Source organism: Rhizophagus irregularis, chromosome 20, assembly GCF_026210795.1.
Source record: "Rhizophagus irregularis chromosome 20, complete sequence".
Lineage (NCBI taxonomy): Eukaryota > Fungi > Glomeromycota > Glomeromycetes > Glomerales > Glomeraceae > Rhizophagus > Rhizophagus irregularis.
Genome location: NC_089448.1, coordinates 1,643,454 through 1,660,670, shown reverse-complemented (window position 1 = coordinate 1,660,670; position 17,217 = coordinate 1,643,454). Strand labels below are relative to the sequence as shown.

The 17,217-nt window shown below is 27.9% G+C and overlaps 4 protein-coding genes across 4 annotated transcripts; 1 reads left to right on the top strand and 3 right to left on the bottom strand.

Annotated features, from left to right (window-relative positions):
- Positions 1 to 611: 611 nt before the first annotated feature.
- OCT59_012976 (uncharacterized protein) lies at positions 612 to 851 on the top strand (the record flags this gene model as incomplete). Its single annotated transcript, XM_066140514.1, has 1 exon — positions 612 to 851. The coding sequence occupies one exon, from the start codon at positions 612 to 614 to the stop codon at positions 849 to 851; it is 240 nt and encodes a 79-aa protein (XP_066001393.1).
- Positions 852 to 2,464: 1,613 nt separating this feature from the next.
- OCT59_012975 (uncharacterized protein) lies at positions 2,465 to 3,440 on the bottom strand (the record flags this gene model as incomplete). Its single annotated transcript, XM_066140513.1, has 3 exons — positions 2,465 to 2,622; positions 2,771 to 2,855; positions 3,111 to 3,440. 3 exons carry the CDS (start codon positions 3,438 to 3,440, stop codon positions 2,465 to 2,467), a joined length of 573 nt encoding a protein of 190 aa, XP_066001392.1.
- Positions 3,441 to 3,683: 243 nt separating this feature from the next.
- Positions 3,684 to 4,271, bottom strand: OCT59_012974 (uncharacterized protein; the record flags this gene model as incomplete). Its single annotated transcript, XM_066140512.1, has 1 exon — positions 3,684 to 4,271. One exon carries the CDS (start codon positions 4,269 to 4,271, stop codon positions 3,684 to 3,686), a length of 588 nt encoding a protein of 195 aa, XP_066001391.1.
- An 864-nt stretch (positions 4,272 to 5,135) lies between these two features.
- OCT59_012973 (uncharacterized protein) lies at positions 5,136 to 6,638 on the bottom strand (the record flags this gene model as incomplete). The annotated part of the gene is made up of 1 exon (XM_066140511.1): positions 5,136 to 6,638. One exon carries the CDS (start codon positions 6,636 to 6,638, stop codon positions 5,136 to 5,138), a length of 1,503 nt encoding a protein of 500 aa, XP_066001390.1.
- Positions 6,639 to 17,217: the final 10,579 nt, after the last annotated feature.

The following is a 17,217-nucleotide window of genomic DNA, read 5'->3' as shown; positions in this document are numbered from 1 at the left end:
ATTGAGACAATATTTATAGGACTTTACCCTTTTTAGGTATAATTTTGATTCTTCGGAATATTGACTGGTAGAATATTAATTTCTTTTTTTTTTGCAGTACTTTTCTAGAGAGTTTTTATGAGAATATTTGAAACAATAATATTACCCTGTAAAAAAAGTCTATTCACGGAATTTATCAAATTATTTACATTTTCCGTGAATGGATCCGGGAAAGGCTCATTTTTACGGAGTTTTTACAGAAATAACGGATAAAATATTTTATAGGGTTATTGAAATATTTTGTAGATAGAATGATGAAAAATGATATTAATATCTTTTTTTTCATATTTTTTTTTAGACCCTAGCGAATGGCATTCCCTATAGATATATGAAAAATATTAATAGGTAAAATTTTGATCTATTGAAAATTGAAAGGTACAATAATGGTGGGAATAATATTGAATAATATTTATATCTTTTTTCTTTTTTTTTTAGATTCTAGCAAACGTTACTTTTCTAAAGGTGATATTTACATTCTTGAAACATTATCAATAACACCTTAACCTTAACTCTAATCCTAACTCTAAACCAATCCTAATACTACGTTTAAAAATTATTTGGTTAAATTTATTATGCCTAAAGAAATTATCTCTAAATCTAACCCAACTAACTCTAACAAACTAATAGCAATACTTCAAATATTAATAATTCATATTGGACCTGAGTCAGCCACCAATTCTGAAGAGACTTTAGGATTACCTTCGTTCATAATAAATATTGTGATATTCAATGATGTTTGGTCAATTAAAGATAAAGGGATAGGAAAAAATGAAAGTTCGATAGTGTTACCACCAATTTTGGCGTTTGGTTAGGTAGTAACAGAACAATAAATAAGGATCGGTTAATAATCGCAAGATAATATGACGTTAAATGTCAGGTGTTAAAACAAATCGATTAATGTACAGTATGTGCAAATAATAAGCAATCGATAAATAAATGATAAAGTAATTAAAACGTGTATATATTAATCTGTTTATGATCAGAATTAAACTGTGTATAAATAACAAAATGATATGTAACTAAAGAAATAAACGAATTGTAATAATCGGAAACAAACAGGCGGGGTTTATTAACACTTAAATAAAATACGATATTACTGCCTCTATCGGTGCTTTGTAATATCCTTATCTTTCTTTTGAAATAAAACCTTCACCATCGGCTGTATATATATTGTCCGAAATCTGGTACTACTATAAGCCGATATGTATTATATAGATGTTTGGATATTACTAAATATCACCAGTGGTGAATTTATGATGTAATGCCGGCCATTATTTAATATAATATTAATTCGGGCCAAACGTACATCATAATGCTGGTAAGGTGACCATCACCTTATGCCTTAACAAATTTCAAATAAATAAAAAATTTTTTATTATGAGATACAAATTGTACCGTCAATACTTTACTATAAATGTATGTTTTTTTGATAGTATGTTACAATCCTTTTATTATATTATTATCATAGATTTTGATATAGTTATGAAAATATCATGCATGGCAATATGATTAGGGCAATGACATATATTAGCTAATATTTTAGGGGTGGAAAATCTTAGATTACACATAACTGGGGGTGGGGAGTAAATGTTACTATTAAAATAATATTAGCTAATATATGTCACTGCCCTTATTGACGCAGTATTTGACATGGTTAACTCATAACATTAATGTAGTATTTCATTACAAAAGAATATTTGTAAATTAAATTAATTAGTTAGTCATTTTAATATATACACTACCTAGACAAAAGTAGCGGACACCATATATGTATTATTTACTTAAAATTATACATAATAATAATACTTGAATTTTTAAAATTTTAATATATGATAAAATAATTTCTAAAGTGTATATATTTAAAATTTCATGTTTCTAGCTTTTATACATCTGTTTTAATTAAAAAAATCCTAAAAAAGAATAAACGAATTTTTAATGATAATCATACTACTAATGTGACGGATAAGCTGCCAATTTATTTATAATCGTGTTATTCGTGTATATTAATAATATTTGAAATTTTAATATGTAATAGCATGAATCCTTATCAATATATTCAAAATTTCCTATAGTTAGCTATAAGTATTGTAAAAAAAAAAATTCGCAAAGTTGATTATTCTTTAAAAATTATAAAATTCATGATGAATTTGATTAGGAATGTAATGTTCTAAATATTTTACTGAAGAAAAGTTGTGAAGTATCTTAAGATAAAGTTTTTCCAAAGATGACTTGTTTTTGTTAGTTAATCCAATGTATCGACCATTGTGATTTTGGTTTGGTGATCAAAAGATGGATGGTAGGTGATTTGTGGGTACGACTAATATTGCTGACCATGTCTTTTAAAGGGTGTATAAGGCATAAATTGTCACCAAGAACGTAATTGTTTTAATTTGTTATATCAAGACGGAATAGGTCCACCGTAATACTAGGTATTATTGTTGCGTTTAATATCTTTCCAAGACAATAAATAACAACCGTCTGGGGAAGTAATTTGATCTATATAAATAATATTTTTATTACGAAGTGAATTGATGTCATTTGTTGAAAGGTCAGTGATGTAATCATGGATGGGCTTATTACCGCCTAAAATATTAATGTCAAAAGTGAAACTAAGCATAAAACCATAATTACTATTAAAATTCCAATGATTTTGTCAAGTAAGTTGGTTTACGAATTTTCTTGGTGTATTTCTTAATATTGTAAGGTATAGTGGGATACCATATTTCTTTACCCACGTTATGAATTTTTTGAATTGCGAGTTGTCGAAGAATCAGAGTATTGAATAAAGCTCCTAAAGAATTTAATTGTGCTTTTACCTGAATATCGTAAAAGTTATTAATGTTTTGAAATATGTGATTATAAATCACATTATCTGGTGTATTCACTAGTAAAATGAGACGATTTTTGAATAGTTTTTTAAGAGGCACCATCAGTTGTTGACATTGTTTCCAATTTAGTATAGTGTGTTGAAAAATATATTCAAGTTTCGGAATGACTATCTTATTTATAATATATTGTATATGTTAGTGCGTAAGTTTTTTATTTTTTATAATATTCAAGTGACGAGCTACTATTTGTTTTCCTTTTTTCAAAGTAGGTTGAGAACGATTAGATGCATTTATATAGAGCCCTAAGATACGTTCTCCTTGATTAAGAGCTTCATGTGGCAATCCATTAATATTTAAAGTGACTGTTTTGTTACGCTTGGATATATTAGTTAGTACCTTGTATTCGTCTACATTGATTTTGATATTCGTAAAACTATAAAATAAATTAGCGATAGATAATTTTTCATTGATTTGTTCCGATGATGATCCAAACCAAGTAGTATCGTCCAGATATCCAACGAGTGAAGTTTTGTATTCATGAATCATGCACATCATTATCTTTGTGTTGAGCATTTCTTTTTAGGGTTGATGACCATGTAGTATAATGCAGACTTTGTAATTGGTTGATACGTTGGAATATCGGATTATAATAAATGCTCCATAAAAGAGGGAAGACTACTTCGCCCTAATCAATTCCTTGTTGAACTTTATAGGATGAGTACGTCCCATTGGTCATGATGATTTTATTAAGTCTATCTGTAAAAAAATTTATAAAGAAAGAAATGATAATTTTTGGAAGACGTATGTGTTCTAATGCTAATTTAAGAATTTGAAGATTGACTCAGTCATATGCCTTTGATAGATCCTGGAATACGATCTATAATGATTCTTTATTGAGACATGCGTGTTCAATAAACATGTTGAATTACCATAAGACATAAGTGGTTCTAGTGTGGACTGTTCTAGAATCCCTGCCTTGTTATTATCTTGTAATATAGAATATTGTGAAAGAATGTTGTTAAGTTTGGTAGAGATAATGTTAACTAATAATTTTCTGGGTGTTTCCAATAAGGTGATAGGTCTTGTGTTATGTAATTTACTATTCCAATCGTGAGGTTTGGGGATGGGAAATAGTAGTACATTCCTCCACTTTTTTGGAAGAAGTTGTAATGTGATGCATGCATTGAAGATACGGACTAGGATTTTTAAAGCATCGTCATGTAAATGGATTAGGTCTTCATATTTGATTTTTGATGGTCCAGGAGCTTTGTGAGGATTAAGTTTTTTGAAAATTAGATGTAAATCATCTAATGTGTTTGGAATGGTAAGGTCATCCCACCATTCTTGTTGAATAATTTGTTGATGACAGGTTGTAAAAATCTTTCCAATATACCAGAAGGTCATCTAAAGTTTCGGTATGGGATAGTTTAATTGGACCTGTCTGTGTTTGGAAGTGTTTGATGCTTCTTTTTCAATAATGGATGGATTATTAGTAAATGTGATTTCGCCTTTATCATCTATTAAAGGTTAGGTGATTCAAAATGATACGTCTTAGTTTTCTTTCTAAGATAGAGTTGATCATCTTAGTTTGGTCTTGTGTCCAATTATTGTTTCTTTATTGATATGATATTTGTTGATTTTGGTTGATTGATGTTTATTTAACGCCGTTACATATACTGTCTTCATTATATAATATAATTGATAGATTTTCTCTTTAGTATCTTTGAAGTTGTCGATAGTGATTTCACTAGGCAAAAAATGTATTAGATCATTCTGTCTCTGAACAGCTTTGTTTATCTGACAAAAGCCAGTTAAAATAAATTTCCGTACAAAAACATGCGTCTATTATAAAAAAAATAAAGTTTAATATGCAAAATATTCTCTTTTACATAAAATATGTTCAAGCTGGTGGTTAAGAATCCTTAATTCTTTTTAACATGATATTTAAAAAGAGAATAAGGAGGGTGGAAAATAGAAAAAGAGTATTGCAGCATTTTATATAATAACGTGGCTTGGGCTGATTAGGCTTATAAGGAGCGTATATGTCTATATGATACATACATTTTACCCAACGATTTTTCACCCACGTGATTTTATGGAGTCTAAATTTCTTAGAGAAATTTATCTTACTTTACACTTTATTAAAATTAATAAAATAATAAAATAGAAAATAATTATATATAATAGAAAAAACATTTACTGAAGACTTTTACAATAATACTTTGAATTCTTGTTATATTGAAATTTAACATTTTGTCTTACAACTCATTAAATACGATAAATAATTGAACCTACATAACGCGAATATTCAAAATCTTTGATTACCCCATTACTTTTATATTTATTGATTAATTCTGTATAATCCTCTCCGATGTAAATAGGATCAGTAGTAAATAGAGAAAGTGCACGTCTACCTCTCCAATTTTCTAAGAATTCTTCCAACATTTCTAAAGAAAATTTGAATTCACTATCAAATCTAATTTCTTTAAAATTAGTCGGTGCCGATCTAATTAATATTTTTAATAATTCTTCCCCATATTTCAAATAGTCTTCGTAAGTATTATCAACATAATTATTTAATATAACTATAAATAATGACTTTAAATTTTGACATCTTTTTAATAATTTTTCAAGCTCAGTGAAATTTTCCTTTGTTGGTGAAATTAAAATTGACAAGTATTCTATTGAAGGACAATTTTTATAAACTTTACGAATAAAATTGAGAGAATTTTCATTAAAGTTATCGTCATCAAGTTCAAAGTCGATAATGTCGTAAGGGTTGAATAAAATTTTTTTGAGACACCCTCCACTATTTTCAATTATATTAGAAACTATATTTAACTTATTATATTCTATATTAAGGATTTCAAGTTCAGGATAAGGCTGCTTTTTCAATTTTTCTAATTGTTCTTTATTATAAATAAGATAGTTATCAATTATTAATGTCTTTAGTTTATAAAATTTTGGAAGTATCTCTAACAATAATGTGTGTTCATAATTTTCCACATATTGGTAAAATATTTTTAAATAATTGAGACTTTCTGCTTTCTTTTCTAGAGCAAGAAAAATTTCTTCATAAGGATCTTCTGTAAGATAATCATGATCAAAACCAACTTCCCATTCAAAATGTTTTAAGTTCTTCTGAACTTCAATTAATTTAACAATCCCATTATTAAGTTTTGTGTCCATATTAATAATGACGAGTTTCTGTATACGTTGACAGAAATGTGATAATCCATAAAAGAATGTAGAATCAATAAATGTATCACATTCTAATTCACAAAGTGATTCGAGACAAGTCTTAGCTTCTGGAAAGTAAAATATTTGATGCTTAATTGATTTCATATCCAAATGTTTCAACTCTGGACATTTTTTCATAAAGAAATAATAAAATTCTTGTTGTATAATAAATTGGTTATAAGCTAAAGTTGATCCAACAGAAATTATACTATTTATAATATTTACGCTGATACTTCTGCAGAAGGATAAATAATCAAACAGGGTGGGTTTAACTAAAATTGAAGACAGTTGGATTCTCTCCTCTGTTATAAATTTTTTAATATTATAAGAAAAATAGCTAGTAATAATGATAAATAAATAGCTTTTATTTCCATAAATGATACCGTTATAAGACCAAGGGTCCCTCCATAAAACTGGAACAGCTGTTTCACACCAAAGTCTATTAACCATTAAACATGAAAAAAGGGATTTTGAATCATCTTGTAATTCTTTAAATATTAAGAAAAGAATGTCTTTACTGAGTTTGAACATTTTTTATTCAAAAAACAAAAAAAAAACGAAAACTGTAATTTATTTATGTACATCGGAATCAACTCCGGCAAATTTTCCCAATTGGATTATTCTGTGCGACCATAAACTTTGACACAATAATAATGTTTCACAACAGCGGAAATAGATAAACAAATGTTGCCCAATTATACTATATTGGAATTTATGAAAGCAAAAAATTTCATAAGGCTTTTTACAATTTTGCAATAAACCTAGTATGACCGAGAACATTTACAAATATAGTCAGAACTTGATATGCCGAATCCTCGTTCATTAGTTTCGGTAGAACAAATTTCTTATTATAATGAATTTATAATTAATTCAGTTTATCATATAATTTCTTCCTCATTAGTTACAGTATATACGACAATTACGACATCATGAAACTTTAAATTTTATTGCGCCGACTTATCACGTGCTGATCCTTATATAATACATTTAGGAATTATAAAATTTGGCCAGAATTATAAATCAAATTACGAGACATTACAACTTATAACTCTGGCCGAAATTATGATAATTCTATAAAAAATTTTCAGAAAATGATCACGTGTCTGAGTTTCTTTGGAATAATTTATTAGTTTTTTTCAGAATTTTTTTTATAGGATAAACCAAAAAATAAACCAATATACCTCTTATTATGACCCTCCTTTCTCATCGGAAGTATGGGATTAAACCTCAGATTTATCCATATTTCACTCTGAATTTATCCATATTTATCCCGGATCTATAATTTAGGTTGATCAACAAAAGCTTACATCCTTATGATTTATGTCACAAGTGCGTATGTTGTAACCTTATATGGGCGGACCATATAGGTGGCATAATGTTGTGTAAGAACGATAAAACGACGCGCTGCACAGTGCGTGTTTGTATTGATGGAGTAGATTAGTAAACGAACTGGGAATAAATTGGTGTATTAGCAAATAAATTCGTGTTTTTAATCAATGTTAGATGCGATGAGAGGAAGCGTTGCTAAGTCAGCATCTAAGAAATATGTCATAGTGTTCTCCAGGGTGATCCAAGATCAGCTGTTTGAGTATAGGCTTGTGTTCAGAGATAGATATAAATGTTAATAAGATCCGTTCGAATAGACGGACAAAATCTTAAATGGTAATTTGTGTCATTCATGTCGTGACATTTCGGACACGGAATATTTGGTAAGTTGTATAAAAAAATTATAAAATTAAATTTTCGTATCGTATTGAAAATATGATACTTTTAATAGCCTTAAAAACATTCTTTCATAATATCTATGGTCAAGATTTGACGAAATCTTTAAGCAAACTACTATCACGCTTGAGGAAAAATTGTCCTTTATAATAATGTTCTAAGAATCATTCCAATAGAACTTGGAGAAACATTTCCAATGAATCAAAATGTTTATTAAAATTATCGTAAAATTCAATCCAGGACAACTCTTTCTCATCGAAGAAATATCTCCATAAAATACGCATTGCTAATCCTTTTCGTTTGTTTTATCATCATATAACGAAAGTCCATTATAAGTAATACAAACACCGGTTGAATTACAAATAAGATTTATAAATTCCTTGATCTCTTCATGATCCTGAGGATGTTTTCTTTTAAATAATTACTAACAAGTTCAATATCTTCACTTTTCAAACTAGCTAACTTGTCAAAAAGGAATGATTTTCCTTCGTGCAGATTGAAAGTGCGAAAGTGAATGTAATATTTTATTGCCAAGACTTTTTGCATATTTGGTTGCGAAATCAGTTTTGATCTGTTCCATCAGGCAGAATATGAAATTTATTCTTGACATATCTCTTTTTTTGTTATACTGTCAGAACCTTCTGCTTTCCTTTCACTAATCAAATAAAAAATTGACAATTAATTACTGCAAATTTCTTGCTCGAGAGGTAAGCCATTGAGAGACACTTGCTGGCAGCTTTGTACGATGATGTGAATGTTCTCATCTACAAGCGGTTAAACCAAAAAAATCATATCAACTTCTCGCCTTCAAGCTTTTTTTCAATATTATTTGCGGTAGCAACATTTTTAAGCTTTTCTTCATCTATTCGTAAGCAATGTTAACTTTCCAAAGTTCTATATGATACAATCAATGTTTCCTTCTAAAATGTTTCCTAACGCGTTTTTTTTCTCATTAAGTATCACTAAAAGAAGTCTTTCCTAGAAGTATATAATTTAATGATACCTTGGGATTTTTTTTTCAGAGAAAACTATTAGAGAAAGAAATAATTTTTTTTTTTTTAGAGAAAACCTACTTTGAGAAAGTAATGATTTTTTTTTTAGAGAAAGAAATAATTTTAGAGAAAGATATAATTTTTTTTGGAGAAAACTTTTAGAGAAAGAAATTTTTTTTTTGAGTAAACTTTTAGAGAAAGGAATAATTTTTTTTTAGTTTGAGAAAACTTTTAAGAGTAAGAAATATTTTTTTTAAGTAAACTTTTAGAGAAAGAATAATTTTTTTTTTAGTTTGAGAAAACTTTTTAAGAGAAAGAAATAATTTTTTTTCTAGAGAAAAATTTTTTTTTATTAAGTTTTGAGAAAACTTCAATAAGTGAGAGATAAATTATATTCTTTTTTTTTTTATTTGAAAGAAATGAAATTATTTAATTGATAATATTTTAATTCAAAGTAGGCAAGCAAAAGTAGGCAATAAATTATAAATTCTTTGTCACGCCAAAAAAAAAAACAACTAAACATTTAATTATTTATTTTTAAATAAAAACTCCATATTACTTAATAGTGGCCAGAGGAAAGATTTGAGCATTACATATTGCTTCTATACCTGAAAATATTTATAGTTCACTTAATAAAACTCAGCTTTTGACTTTTCTTGGTCAACCTTTTATCCCATATTTGTTGCTGAGGTTGTAAATGTTTCATTATTCTGAGGACTGAGAAAATTTTTTATACGGTATTATTTATCACCTCTCAATAATATATGTAACCCGGCAAAGTAGAACCGGCTACCATTTTTTGGAGGCGACGCTAGGGTTGATCCAAGGAATCACATGATCTGGATTTATGAAAAGGATGATGATGAAAATATTACCCGTGAGAAATGTAAATGGGAAGATTTAGACTGTGGTAATATTATTTAAAACGATTGATAGGAAGAATATGACAGATTTTGTTCGATATAATACAATTTGAACATCCACTTTGACGCAATATTGCCTGCTTAACGAAGAACACGTAACTATATTTCATTTGTGCAAAAATCATAATTTTGGTAGTACAGTTTTATTATAAATGCTATCTATTGTCTTTCTTTTCTTATACGCAATATTCTTTTTTTTTTAAAAAAAAAAATACATCTACTTACACATAATATTCTTTTTTTAAAAAAACATATCCCTAAATTCCACAATAATGACAAAAATATTTGATTATTTTAAATACACCAGCAAATAATTATAAATTTCTTGGCTACTATAATCACCGCAGCAACCTGATTTCACGTTTTTATTCAAAAAAAAAAATACAAAAATAAAATTAATCATCTGGCGTCCAGATTTTAAGAAGATTTCCAAACTTTCTTGTTAGAATAAGTTATTTATTACCTAAAAAATAAATGATAAAAATATATTAGAAGACTCGAGTACTCTAAGTAAGCTTCGTAGAAAAGACAGATTCAAGCCCCCACGCCCACTATCAACTGACATTAACGATATATCGTGAGTGATCAAACTCGTGCAGAGGTACTGTCACATTGATAATAAGACATGAGACCCACCACCAAAGGGAAGGGCCCCACATACAGAAGTCTGCGACATAGCTTGAGAAATTATTTTCTATTATTTTTCTCATTTAAGGTAACCAGACTTCTAGAAGAGGAGGATAACCAAAGCACTCTAGGTGCACAAATCCCTTATACATCCCAGCTTAGTCATTTCCACTTACCAAAATAACAAAAAAAGCCCGATAAAATTATCTTTATTGACATTTAAGTAGAAATCCTCCAAGGCTTTTGTAAAAAGGATAAGAATGAAATCTTTATTGTATGCATTAAATATAATAAGTTCAAGAAAGTTATAATAACTATTAAAAGAAAATGATGGAGGATTAAATATATTGGACAGTAGTTGTAAATAAAAAAAACACGCGATAGGTGACAAAGCGACGCGAAATATTTAATTACGAGAGTTATGTTGTAACAAGCGTTGGTGGAGGACGGTTGTTTAAAGGTGCTAGTAAAATGTTGATGTTTGGATATTAAAGAAAAAGATAAGTGTTAAAGAAATAAATAATATTTTAAAGATAATAATAAATATTAAAAGGAGAAAAACTTTCGAAAACTAAAAATAAATATTAGAAGGAGAAAAAAAACTTTTGAAAAATAAATATTAAAAGGAGAAATAAAACTAAAAAGTCTAATATGAGGAAAAAAAGCGTATTTATAGATAATTTTACTGTGAGTCATTGTGATTAGTATGATGTAAGCGCCATATCCATTACGCGTATGTTGATATTTAATCTCATCTCCAGCTTTATTAATAATGTGTGTAACCTGAGTTTTTTGGTTCCCAGTAGTTTACCGGTTCATAAATATAATTTATATAATTTGTAACTTTTTTTACAACAGTATATTCTCTTATTTATGATTAGAATGCTGGTTTTATTATTAAAATAACAGTTTAGTAACTTCGTCCAAAAATTTTTAGATCTAAGAGTTAAGGGATCAATTCTTTAATGTTACAAATCGCGATAAACGAGAATTATGAGTCAAGTTTATCAACACTTTACAAAATGAAGGGATGTTGTAATGCATTAGTCCCGTCGCACTAATTATAATTTTTTGCGCGTAATTATCTATAAATCTTACTAATCATACGTGATAGGAAATCTTTTTTCATAATTCAGTAACATATGGATTCGTTATTATTGTATAAAAGTTAATCAAAAAAAAAAATAAAATAATAAAATAAAAAAAATATTATTATTACTGGTTTGTTTATTTGTAATAGGGCTTAGTTAAATTGGCTTAATTGATGTTCTTGATTTTGGGCTGCCTCTATTTTATCATCACCATGATGATCAATGATATATTAAGCCTTATTATTGTTCATGGAAACTAAGTTTAGCTTTTTAAAGTTTAGATTATCAAGTAAAACAATAAATAAATCAAAATATCATATGAAATTCTAGAGATAGAAAAATCTAAAATCAGAATTTTAATTCTTAGTGTCATCTAGATTCTGAGGCGAAAATACTTACATAAGTATTACAAATGAGCCACAGCATATTTTTTGTATATTTTTCATTTCGATTTCCTATTTTGTGGAATTTCTTCCATAAAACGACCGATTATTGTATTTATTATATTTCAAAATAACTTTAGACTTATCATTCACCTTTAAGTATTTAACAGTATATTAATTAATCGATTTTGGTATAGAGCAGCAATCTTTACGCACGTCTCTTTCTTTACGTAACTAAATAAAAATATAATCGTGGAAATTTTACAACTATAAAATCTAAAAAACTTATGATATTAATAATGTTAATATTTGTAATGAAAACAAACCATTATTTGAATAACAAGAGTATTTAATTTTAATAAATTATATCACACCTCAACAAACTCCCTTCTTTTAGCTCTTGATAATTCTCTAACACGAAAAACTTCTCGCACAAGAAAGAGTCTACCACAAAGTCTCCTTTATTATTAATAACTTCAATTAAGGCTTTTATCAAATTATAAGGCATTTGTTGCATTTACTATTCGGACTGCTCTGCTAGGACCGAAAGATGGCAAACTATGCCTGAATGAGGTGAAACTCTGATGGAGGCTCGTAGCGGTATAGGTGTATAGGAGCAAAGGGCTAATCGAACCATCTAGTTTCTCTCAGGATAGCAGAAATTTGATAACGGAATCAGCGATCGAAGAAAGTCGTCTGATTATTCCATCTCCAATTGAATTATTTCCTTTACTTTTTCAAAATTGATCACATATCAGAGTTTTTTTTGGAATGAAAACTATTTATCGGAATTTTCCTCAGAAAATTTTTTATAGGATTATTGTAGAAACACAAGTAGAGGAGAATGATCATTCAGAGCAATAATTAATAGAATTAATTTAATTGGAAATCAAAGACTACTCCATTAATTATTATGGTAATTTTAAATTTATCATATGATGAAATCACAAAATTTTTATTCAAAAATTTTATCGATCAATTCTAAGTAATTGATTAATATTGAACAATATAGTATATTCATTTATTAAATCTAATATTCCCACTTTATATTTAACGAAATTATATTTATTTAACAATATAGCAATCATTATTTAAATTTGAAAGGAATAAATTATTTTTTCAATGGGTGGTTTTGTCCAGATTCTTGATTTGGTGTGTCAGTATGGAACATGGATGTACTATAATACATACGAAACTGGTGCCAGGCTATTGTCCTCGGACGGGCATTGTCATTTATTATGATTCTTGATTCATTAAGTTTTGAATTAAGTACAAAATTAAATTTTCGAAGATTAAACAAACTGGAAATGAAAAACGAATTATGAATAATTCGTTTACCGTCGCTGTTTCACTTCTGATATAGATCAATTAAGGGAAAATCAAAAAAAAGTTTTATGTTCGCGTGTGACAATTTTTTTTTATGATATTCCTGCAATTTGGAAAGAAGATATGAATTCGTAGTGGTTTAATTTACCATTGAACGAGAAATGAGCATATAAGTAAATAAGGTCAAAAATCGGATTATTATTTTGGTTATGATAAGTTTTAGGGATTCAAGTTATAAAAAATTAACAATCAAAATTGAGTTTACCATTGATAAAATTTAATAACTGAATCGTTTCATTTAAACTCAAAAATTTAAATTTAGTTTTAACACTTGGAATGAAAATATTAAACCTACAATAATCAAATATTAATATTTAGGAATGTCGTTATTCTTTATCAATATGTGAAAAATCCATAATAATCACTATTATTTAAACCTCTATTACATTGTTAATTTCTTATTTCAAAAATTTTAGAAATAAACATTTGGTCAGTACATTTACTGTATATAAGTAAATGTACCAGTATCTATCTCAATAAAAAATTTTTTTTATTTAATTTCTTGTGTAAAAAATTTTGTTTTGAAAGGTCACACCAAATCAGATTACTAGTTAAATGAAATTATGGTGAAAGGACTAAAGATAGTATTAGATTTATTACCATAGTTAACACTATATCGTTACATTTGTGTGAAAACGAATAAAAGTGACACTAATCTTATTCTTCTATAATTTGTAGCAGTCTAATCATCAAAATTAAGTTGATATGATATATGGCAATGGTAAGTACTTCTTATACTTCTTAACAACGAAGATTGACAAAAGTAAAAACATAAGTTTATCGAAGTTTCCAATTGCATTACAAAATCTTGGTCGATGGGCGCTCCTTAAAATCACTAAAAAATTTTAACACTATAACATATCCATTGATTTCTACTTGTTCCCTAGCAATTAGGGATGGCAACGGTCACGGTCATTAACCGGTTATGACCGGTCATGACCGTGACCGATATCAGTCGGTCAAAGGCCTCTGACCGACCGTTTGACTGACCGGTCTGACCGACCGTTTAACCGATCCTGAAAACATTTGCGAAACGTTTTTTAATATGAAATTTAATAAAAAAATGTTTCGCAAACGTTTTTTTAATTATTTTAATAGAAAACGTTGTGAAAACGTTTTTTATTAAGTATTTCATAAAAAAAAAAGGTTTCGCAAACGTTTTTAATTGATTCAACAAAAAAATGTTGCGAAAACATAATCTAATAAAAAAATGTTTTGCAACGTTTTTAAATAGAAATAAAAATTTTAAATTTAATAAAAAAGTTTTCACAAACTTTTTTTTAACAAAAAATATTGCAAAAGTGGTCAGTGGTTAGATCGGTCAAACGGTCAGTCAAACGGTCAGTCGGTCGGTCAAAGGTTCTTGACCGTTGTTTGACAATTGTGCGACTTGAATGTCAGTTATGACCAACCGATGACTGATCGTGACCGACCATTACCATCCCTACTAAATGAAAATGAATTATAACCCATTTATGATGAATAACGTAAATAAATGAATAAATAAAATAAATAAATAAAATAATTCCCATCTTTTGAACATTTTCTTTAATAGTATCATGTTCAGTTTAATGTGATTGATGCAAAGTTTCTTTATACTTAAAATGCAGTTGATAAATCTTATTTTTTTTTAATATTATGAAAGTCTTTGTTGCTATACTATAAATACGAGATGAATTCGAATCTCAGTTGTGGATAATAATGACTCTTGAGCTTGATTTGAAAATACATGCAAGAAAAAAAAAATGAATCATGATAAAAGCACTATTCCTTTAATTTCACACGTAAAAAATAAAATTTTTGAACAAATACAATTTATAATCAAGTCATCGATGAACTATATTTCAATTGGATAATAATCCAAAGTCCCATTCATAGGCCCTATTTCATTTCCGCATAGATTTAGTAAAACGCTGGTTCCGCATTAGAATTTTTTCGAATCTTGAACATACAGTATAGTATAAATTTCATATTATAGATAAAACAAAACAAAGGTTTCTAGAATTCAATCATGAGTGGAGAGATATATATAGTCCTAAAGAAGACGTGAACGAAGATATATATGAAAATTTAATGATACCTATAAGAATGGAAGAACTAGAATCAGTTTTAATCAATCTGAAATCAAACAAAGCGCCAGGACAAAGTGGTATATCTTACGATTTTTGGAAAAAAAGTAAGACTTTGACGAGGAAACTTCTATTAGAAATAATTAACGAAAGTATGCTTGAAGAGAATGCGATAGACGACTGGAAAAAAGGTATAATTTACCCAATAAACAAAACCACAAGGTCCGACTGGAATCAAGAACTGAGTTTAACTAGACCAATAGTATTACTAGAAACTGCTAGGAAAATCTGGTTTAAAGTTCTGGTGAATAGATTAACTGACATTTTAACAAGAGAACAAGTATTGATGAATACGAACTTTGCGGCGTTGAAGAACGAAAGTACGTTAGAACCGATAAAAATTATTCAGGCTATAATTGAGGACGCTAACAATTACAATAAGGAAGCTTGGATATTATTAATGGACATATCGAAGGCATATGATTCAGTCAACACGACAATGTTAAAAATGAGCTTAGAAAGAATCAAATTGCCAAATAGTTTTATTAATTTAGTAATGGATATTTCACTAAATAGATCTAACAAAATTCTTGTTAATAATGAGTTAACAGACAGCTATCATGTCGAGGACGGAATAGACCAGGGAGAGGTCTGGTCGCCGATCCTGTGGAGAATTTTCTACGACACTCTTTTAAGTAGATTAAATGAAATCAAAGAAGAAGCGGGATATAATTTTCATGAAGAAAGAATAATTAATAGAGAGAACGATGAAAAAGAAATATTAGACATTTCAATTAACGTGACAGCATTTATGGACGACACAACGTTAATAAGCAGTAACAAACGCCAATTGGAAAGAATGATAAATATATGTCACGAATTTTTTAAGATCAACGATATCAAAGCTAATGTTTCGAAATATGAAATTATAAAAATAAACAACAAAACTGAAGATTTAATTATAGAAGGAAACAAAATTGAAAAAGTAAACAATGAAAATGGAAATAGATATTTAGGAATTTTCTTTAGACACGATAACAAAAGAGATATATATAAAAAGAAAATAATATCAATCATAGATAGTGCTTGCAATATATTCAATTGGAAAAAATTAAACGAAAAACAGATAATCGCGGTATGGAATATCGTGATCATACCAAGGATCGAATATCAAATGGCAGCTATAGTCCTAAAAAAAGCTGAATGCAACAAATTGATGACAAGAATTAATATGATCATCAAAAAAAGAACTGGATTGGTGAAATCAACAAGTAATTTTATATTGTACGATAAAGAATTATTAGGTATGAAACATATTTATGACCTTCAAATAGAAATGCTATGCAAAAATCTATTATACCAAGCTAACGGCAATGATAAGCTGAAATTGATATTCAAGATAAAAATTATTCAAGAACAAAATAAAATTTGGACTTCAAAATGTCCAGGTGAATTATCAATCACAAGTAATAGGAAAAACAATTGGATATTAGATGCATTAAAAATTTTAAACAATGAAAATATTAAAATCTGTAATCACGACCTTATTAGAAATCAAGAGAATCACAGAATTAAAGAAGGAACCATAGATTTAATAGACATTTTGGATGAAAAATATATAAATATAAGCGCGTCTTCTAGAAAAATAAAAAATGTAATGTTTATTGAAGATATTTTAGAAGCGGATGGTGTCACACTTCTAAAATGGAAACATTTGATCAAAGAAAAAAATTTGAATACACAAGGAAGAATACCGCAATGGTTCAAGAATGTAGAAACAAAATTATTAGAAGATAAAAAAGGTACAACAAGAAAAATCAAAAATGAGTATATAAGTATTACACAAAAGAAAAAAATCAATATCAATTACTTCGATGAAAATGAGAAAACGAATAAAAATCAAATAATTACTTGGAG